Source organism: Callorhinchus milii, unplaced genomic scaffold, assembly GCF_018977255.1.
Source record: "Callorhinchus milii isolate IMCB2004 unplaced genomic scaffold, IMCB_Cmil_1.0 Scaffold5, whole genome shotgun sequence".
Lineage (NCBI taxonomy): Eukaryota > Metazoa > Chordata > Chondrichthyes > Chimaeriformes > Callorhinchidae > Callorhinchus > Callorhinchus milii.
This window is the reverse complement of record NW_024704746.1, coordinates 38,455,886-38,464,217: the sequence shown is the minus strand read 5'-3', so window position 1 is coordinate 38,464,217 and position 8,332 is coordinate 38,455,886. Positions and strand designations below refer to the sequence as shown.

General features: G+C 51.1%; 1 protein-coding gene across 2 annotated transcripts; it reads left to right on the top strand.

The window, feature by feature from the left end:
• The first annotated feature begins 5,680 nt into the window (after nucleotides 1-5,680).
• On the top strand, nucleotides 5,681-7,626 carry myf6 (myogenic factor 6). 2 transcript variants are annotated; one of them, XM_007903789.2, is made up of 3 exons: nucleotides 5,681-6,295; nucleotides 6,479-6,578; nucleotides 7,063-7,626. In XM_007903789.2, exons 1-3 carry the CDS (start codon nucleotides 5,774-5,776, stop codon nucleotides 7,179-7,181), a joined length of 741 nt encoding a protein of 246 aa, XP_007901980.1. In that variant the 5' UTR covers nucleotides 5,681-5,773; the 3' UTR covers nucleotides 7,182-7,626. The 2 variants fall into 2 exon arrangements, with proteins under 2 accessions (XP_007901980.1, XP_007901981.1); XM_007903790.2 differs by lacking the exon at nucleotides 7,063-7,626 and having other exon boundaries at nucleotides 6,415-6,577.
• Nucleotides 7,627-8,332: the final 706 nt, after the last annotated feature.

Genomic DNA, 8,332 nt, shown 5'->3' with positions numbered 1-8,332 from the left:
CTGCAAGGGCCGGTCCCTGCAAGGGCCGGTCCCTGCAAGGGCCGGTCCCTGCAAGGGCCGGTCCCTGCAAGGGCCGGTCCCTGCAAGGGCCGGTCCCTGCAAGGGCCGGTCCCTGCAAGGGCCGGTCCCTGCAAGGGCCGGTCCCTGCAAGGGCCGGTCCCTGCAAGGGCCGGTCCCTGCAAGGGCCGGTCCCTGCAAGGGCCGGTCCCTGCAAGGGCCGGTCCCTGCAAGGGCCGGTCCCTGCAAGGGCCGGTCCCTGCAAGGGCCGGTCCCCTTGCAAGGGCCGGTCCCTGCAAGGGCCGGTCCCTGCAAGGGCCGGTCCCTGCAAGGGCCGGTCCCTGCAAGGGCCGGTCCCTGCAAGGGCCGGTCCCTGCAAGGGCCGGTCCCTGCAAGGGCCGGTCCCTGCAAGGGCCGGTCCCTGCAAGGGCCGGTCCCTGCAAGGGCCGGTCCCTGCAAGGGCCGGTCCCTGCAAGGGCCGGTCCCTGCAAGGGCCGGTCCCTGCAAGGGCCGGTCCCTGCAAGGGCCGGTCCCTGCAAGGGCCGGTCCCTGCAAGGGCCGGTCCCTGCAAGGGCCGGTCCCTGCAAGGGCCGGTCCCTGCAAGGGCCGGTCCCTGCAAGGGCCGGTCCCTGCAAGGGCCGGTCCCTGCAAGGGCCGGTCCCTGCAAGGGCCGGTCCCTGCAAGGGCCGGTCCCTGCAAGGGCCGGTCCCTGCAAGGGCCGGTCCCTGCAAGGGCCGGTCCCTGCAAGGGCCGGTCCCTGCAAGGGCCGGTCCCTGCAAGGGCCGGTCCCTGCAAGGGCCGGTCCCTGCAAGGGCCGGTCCCTGCAAGGGCCGGTCCCTGCAAGGGCCGGTCCCTGCAAGGGCCGGTCCCTGCAAGGGCCGGTCCCTGCAAGGGCCGGTCCCTGCAAGGGCCGGTCCCTGCAAGGGCCGGTCCCTGCAAGGGCCGGTCCCTGCAAGGGCCGGTCCCTGCAAGGGCCGGTCCCTGCAAGGGCCGGTCCCTGCAAGGGCCGGTCCCTGCAAGGGCCGGTCCCTGCAAGGGCCGGTCCCTGCAAGGGCCGGTCCCTGCAAGGGCCGGTCCCTGCAAGGGCCGGTCCCTGCAAGGGCCGGTCCCTGCAAGGGCCGGTCCCTGCAAGGGCCGGTCCCTGCAAGGGCCGGTCCCTGCAAGGGCCGGTCCCTGCAAGGGCCGGTCCCTGCAAGGGCCGGTCCCTGCAAGGGCCGGTCCCTGCAAGGGCCGGTCCCTGCAAGGGCCGGTCCCTGCAAGGGCCGGTCCCTGCAAGGGCCGGTCCCTGCAAGGGCCGGTCCCTGCAAGGGCCGGTCCCTGCAAGGGCCGGTCCCTGCAAGGGCCGGTCCCTGCAAGGGCCGGTCCCTGCAAGGGCCGGTCCCTGCAAGGGCCGGTCCCTGCAAGGGCCGGTCCCTGCAAGGGCCGGTCCCTGCAAGGGCCGGTCCCTGCAAGGGCCGGTCCCTGCAAGGGCCGGTCCCTGCAAGGGCCGGTCCCTGCAAGGGCCGGTCCCTGCAAGGGCCGGTCCCTGCAAGGGCCGGTCCCTGCAAGGGCCGGTCCCTGCAAGGGCCGGTCCCTGCAAGGGCCGGTCCCTGCAAGGGCCGGTCCCTGCAAGGGCCGGTCCCTGCAAGGGCCGGTCCCTGCAAGGGCCGGTCCCTGCAAGGGCCGGTCCCTGCAAGGGCCGGTCCCTGCAAGGGCCGGTCCCTGCAAGGGCCGGTCCCTGCAAGGGCCGGTCCCTGCAAGGGCCGGTCCCTGCAAGGGCCGGTCCCTGCAAGGGCCGGTCCCTGCAAGGGCCGGTCCCTGCAAGGGCCGGTCCCTGCAAGGGCCGGTCCCTGCAAGGGCCGGTCCCTGCAAGGGCCGGTCCCTGCAAGGGCCGGTCCCTGCAAGGGCCGGTCCCTGCAAGGGCCGGTCCCTGCAAGGGCCGGTCCCTGCAAGGGCCGGTCCCTGCAAGGGCCGGTCCCTGCAAGGGCCGGTCCCTGCAAGGGCCGGTCCCTGCAAGGGCCGGTCCCTGCAAGGGCCGGTCCCTGCAAGGGCCGGTCCCTGCAAGGGCCGGTCCCTGCAAGGGCCGGTCCCTGCAAGGGCCGGTCCCTGCAAGGGCCGGTCCCTGCAAGGGCCGGTCCCTGCAAGGGCCGGGTCCTGGGCTGTTTAAGGAAAACAAATCTCGACGACTTGCAGGAAAGTCATGGTCACGTTAAGAGAATCCGTTGGTTTATGGACCCCAGATCAGTTCACCATAAAAATATCGTTTATATTAAAAATAATAAGGTGTCTAGAAATAGGCAAGTAATACGAATTATCGCTATGTTGAACATTTACTGTAAAATACCAATGCTAATCACACAACACCCTTTTTTTTCCCAGCCAGGACATCACTGCATGTCAGTTCTGCATCGCATGGCTAGAGATAGGTGCACACCTTCTAATCACTTTGATATGTCAGACAGACTGATCAATCATCCTTTGGATTGCTAAGAACCTGTCCGGCTTTACCGGACTCCTCTTCTTGGATCCCTATGAACCCCACATCCATGTCTTAAGAAATTTTATTTACGTTTCACCACCTCAACAGGGATAGGTTTTTAAACTTAGTATCCTGTGGTCCCAGGACATCACCGTTTACTTCAAAATATCAGTTCAGTGGTGATCCAGGGAGTGAACATCCATCCACACAGTGACTTTGACCACTTGCAGTAACGCGGGCTGACTGACAGCCTCTGTAACGTTCCCAAGCGAAGCGTACATTTTTGCCAACTCTTCTTTTCTTTCATTTATATTTCTTGGCGCAGAGCTACAATGGGTTTGCACTTTCTTTTTTTTTTGCTGGTCAGCGTATCTGCTTTGTTTTATGCTCGGTTTCCCGTGGGCTTTCAGCATATGCGACACACACGACAAAATAAAACTGCTGGGGTAGGTTACTTGGCCATCTTCAGCAGTGACAGAGGCTGACCACAGCGCAAGAGACATTCAGGAACAGAACCCCCCCCCCCCCCCCCCACTAACTCCTGTATCACTTGACTCTTCTCAGATTAATTTTGTATCCAACAATTCAACAATCTCCGTACCTTGTGTTGTACAGTCGGTTTGAGCATTTCAGACAGAACTGCTAAAAAACAACTGTATAATACAAAAGGATGATACAAAAGATTGTTGAATTCCAGTAATTGGGAGTTAAAGGACTGCGTTGGATGCAAAACGTTTACCCTCCAGCTGACTTGTTTCAACTCTACACATGGCCTGCACTCGAAATGTTAAACTCACCTCCTCATCCAGATGCTGAAAGACTCGCTCTGTATGGACTTCCACAGTCCTGTTGCGATTTGAAAACAGCGCAAACCTTCCATCAAGGGCATTAATTTGACATCACAAGTGGTATTTTACGAGAAGGAAAACCTATCGCTGGTCATCAATGAATTTTTTTTCAACATTATGAAGTGTTTAACTGATAAACATTTGATTGAAATGTTTATCATTCGAATATTGAATTGTGTCCATACATTTTCCATGTTAGTCCGTATGTGGTACAGTATTAGCAACATTGAATATTTCGGGCAACATTTTACAAGGTTTAGCTTTCAATTCCTCCAATGTATAAATGGTTTGGCCCTGTTTTCTACATTCTAATTATTGAAATTGTCCTGTTTCCCCAATGCTTGCTTTTTGATGTCATTTCTGTTGTTCCATCTCATTTTTATCGTAATCCACCTTCTAGCCTGGAAAATCCACTGACCTGGGAATATTTATGGCTGATTTATTTCACATAAACATTTCCCCCGTCCTGCGTAAGTTATTGTCCTATCTTTGTTACTTGAGGTGAGTTGCTCATATTTGAATGTACGATAAAACGATTGGATGGGAAACAGTTTGGTCTCTGGTGACTGTTTAGGGAACAATAGTTTGATAGAGTAATAGACTGATTGATGGTTTTGTTCTTGTCAGGTTTATGAGGAAAACAAATTGATAAATAAAACACCACGGTTCAGGGTTTAAGGAATACAACGTAACAACCGAACGGCGAAATATCTATAAATTAATAATCCCCATGAAACGATATTCACGTTTAACTCCCCATGTCTCCTTGCTGGTCATCATTCGCTCACAGTGTTTCGTCCACAAATATCTACAGTCAATTCACTTTATAGTCTATTCTGTGAAGCGCTTTGAGACGTCTGGAAGACGTGAAAAGCGCTGTATCAAATACAAGGATTATTATTATCATTATGCCTGCAGTTTAACCATTTAATTGCCTCCAAAGAAGAATGCAAGTGAGTCGATTTTATCGCCCCCGAATTCAGTGCAGCTGATTGAAACCCTGCTGGTGGCCAATCCCCTGGGTTGCTGCTGGGCTCAGAAATTACTTTTGTTCGTTGAAAGGAAACGAAGTGTGTTCGTGTCCAGATCATCGCATGCCCGGGCATTGATGCCTATGTTCTCAATTTATGATGGGTTGTTACCCGGCGAGTAACCTGCCCGTTATCAGGACAGAAGCACTTAGCACTGGGTAACAGAGCCCTCCAGATGCGGGCAGGATGGTTCCCCGTACCCTCGCTGTTGCCCAATGAGGTGACTCACTGGAAGATGAGTGTTGTTTCAGTCGTGATCGTTTATCAATGAGCATCTGCCGGCGAGAAGTGTGTGTCTGAACCACCCACAGCACCAAACCTCTCCGAAACGTAATCCTCTCTTTACAACCTCCACTAGATAGCTTCTGTTTTCTTTGCAAGGTGGGACGAATGCATGGTGGTGGAGTGGGGGGGTGGGGGGTGGGGGGGGTGGGGGGGGTGGTGGTGGAGTGTGGGAGAGAGAGCTGCTAAAATAAAACTAAAAAAAAATGACGGGTAATTGATCTGCTTTGAGGATCTCTGCCAACTCAACATCTTAACCCAGAGAAATATACCAGCCACAGTGTAACAAGTGTAAAGTGACAGCTACATTAAAAAGAAAGTCATATGTGCAAAGTTATACAATATCGTGGAAAATATGGGTGGTTTTTTTGCACATTTTTTGTACAATTTTCAGAATATTTTACTTTAAATTTACAACCGGCGTATTCAGAATAAGACTTTAATTATAATTGGTCTGAAATTGGCTGGTCTGTTTTCTGTGCACATTCCTTAATTTATGAGAGGGTTTTTTCAGACTCATATTCTTCTGATTTCACTCTCTCCTGACACCCGAGATAAAGAGCCCTTTAATGTTTAACTCGTATTTAACATTACACTCAAACTGCATAATACCACACACTGCACAATTCTTATCAAATCGGAATTCGTTCAAACGTATGGTGCTAAATCATAGGTGCAGTGCAGCTACACGATACTAACGGGGGGGGGGGGGGGGAGTATATTTTTATCGAGAAACAATAAGTATAGTATTGAAAAGATGGGATAGGAAGTCATTCCAGCCTTCAGGAATGAGGGGACTCTTGTCAGATTGGGTGCCTGCATCACACTTGGCTGTCACATAAGAAAGCGATCGCGTTTCGCTGTCGCAAGAAGCAACTACATTTCTAAATTAGAATGACTGTAATGACAGCACCCAGGAGGCGCAGTAAGACAAGACTTGGTGGTGGGGGGGTGGGGGGTTGATGCTTTGCGACAGCTAAATGTTGGATTGAATTTCACTGGCTTCTATATATATATATATATGTATGTATATATAGCATGGTGACTTATCATCCAAGTGTTTAAATGCCATCCAGACCCCTCTGCAGCTTTTGATCCACTGTCTCTCTCACACATATACACACATTGACCTACAGACGAGACAACCAGCATCCACAATGATGGAGATGTTTGAAACCAACCCCTATTACTATCACGATCAGCGCTACTTGGACAGCGAGAACGTTGTTTTCCAGCACTTGGATGGGGCCGGGGTGTCTCCCCTGTACCCGGGGAGCGAGGACGGGTTGTCCCCAGTCGGAGACGCCAGCCAAGCCGAGCCGAGCTGTGACAGCGGCGGCGAGGAGCACGTGTACGCCCCGCCTGGCCTGAAGTCCCACTGCCCCGGCCAGTGCCTGATCTGGGCCTGCAAGGCGTGCAAGAGGAAATCGGCCACCACCGACAGGAGGAAGGCGGCCACGCTCAGGGAGAGGAGAAGGCTCAAGAAAATCAACGAGGCTTTCGACGCGTTGAAGCGCAGGACGGTGCCGAACCCCAACCAGAGGCTGCCCAAGGTGGAGATCCTCCGCAGCGCCATCCACTACATAGAGAAGCTGCAGGATCTGCTGCACAGCCTGGATCAGCAGGAGAAGCTGCAGGAGAACGTGGACCCGATCAGCTGCAACGGCTCACACTCGATGGTAAGCGACAGCCGGAGCGCGTCCGTCACCGGCCCGGAGACCCCCATCCTGCCAATTAATTACGTGGTGGAATTTTTTTTTCTTCTTCTTCTCTCTCTCTCTCTCTCTCTCTCTCGCAGACACAGAGAACAAAAAAAGAGAGTAGATCGGTGCTAAAACGTTCTTCTGCCTTTCTTCACCCAGGTAGACGCTTCAGACTGCTGGGGAGCAAACAGCTGCCCCCCCTCTGAGTGGGGGAATCTGTCTGATCATTCCAGTATCATAAATAGGAGTCACAAAGAAGGTAACCACACACATATATATATATTTATATATTCTGTTACTAATGTTGATCGAGGGGTAGAATCTCTCTGTGAGCACAATATCAAAAATCAGCAAATTAGAGTGTTTCCCCCGACGTACATGTAACACGTCTGCGTATACACCTATGTATTTTGTATTACACAGACGCGTTATACGTACTCCGATAACATATTTGCGGTTTGCCGTGAAATGTTGGCGCAATAATATCCCATCTTGAACTAACGTGCCTTGAGATTTCCGAAATAGCTCCGGATTTAGAAGAGATGCGACAGCAATCTTTGAATGTGGTCTGTGTGTGCGTGTGTGTGTGTGTGTGTTTGTCTGTGTGTGTGTGTGTGTGGGGGGGGGGGGGGGGGTGGGGGGAGCATTTCACTGTTACATGTGAGCTGATGAGTGAGGGAGAATGAGACTTCTAACAATGCCATATTATCTTATTCCTTGTTTGGTTGCTTTATTTTAACTAGGAAGCAGTCTAGAATCTGCAGGTACCAGCAGCCTTCGTTACCTGACCTCGATAGTCGACAGCATTTCAACGGAGGAATCCACTACACTCCATACCGAAGACTCAACCATAACCAAGTGATGATTCACTACAAACTATTACCTTTCAAGCGGATTGTTACAGCAATTATGATGACAGTTAGCATCGTATTTACATGTCGAAAAACGCTTTGCTGGGCTGTACCTAAACAAAATGATTTATACTGTGCCCAAATGTACTATATGTTTTTAAAAGTGTTGTTATTGCGAGTTGTTTTTTTTAAAAAAAATCCATTCCCTCAGTAGAAGGAAAAGGCCAAAAGTGTAATATCGATTTAATTGACCAACGCTTAATTATGAACTGAAGTTTTGAATAACATTGGTAACGTGTAAATATGTTTGTACAAATGTTGCTTCGATGTACTTAGTAACAAGTTTCATAATTTTATAAGATGATATATTTTTTTCGTTTTGAACGGTATGCATTCAACATTTATTGTGAAGACTGAATTAAAAGAAAAGTTCTTTATTTGACGTTTTATTGAAAATGACTAGCCCCTTTGGTTTTAATAAAGACATTTAAAGCGAGAGAAAAAGAGAGAAGGGGTACAGTTTAAAAAAACAGTTTAGTTCTGACAGTTTAGTCAGCAGGGAATTGATGATGAAATCCACACTGCACGAAATCCGAAACAGAGTCTCAAAAGTAGATCAAACACATGGCCACAATATTAATTGCTGAAATGGTTCCATGTATCCAGAGTTCGCCTCAAACTGTTGTGATAGTCGGTGCATGAGTCACATATGAACACACAGGTGCAAAAGTAAACACATGCCCAGGGATACCTGGGCTCCCTGGACCTATTATTAACCCTGTGTTAAACTGGGCAAATACAGTGTTCCCTGCAAAGTTCTAACACCATCAAATAAAATGGCAGAAATAGAAATCATTTCACTCGGCTAGTCACCGAGACCACAGTTGCTCTGTCTTTTAATTTTCATCTGAAGTGGCGTGCAATATATCTCTAAGCATTGCAATGGATGTTGCCTTCAGAGTCAATTTTTCAGTTGCATATGTTTATGCCTCGGTTTAGCACGAATCACCATCCATAATATTCACAATATGCTCTATCCTTTGAACCTGTAGCACTTATCATTAGGTCAGTTCACATTGAACCAAACAGTAATCTTTGGGCAGGAGGATAGTAAGAAAATAGACTGTATTCTAAAATGTTTATACCACTTGATATTGCACCT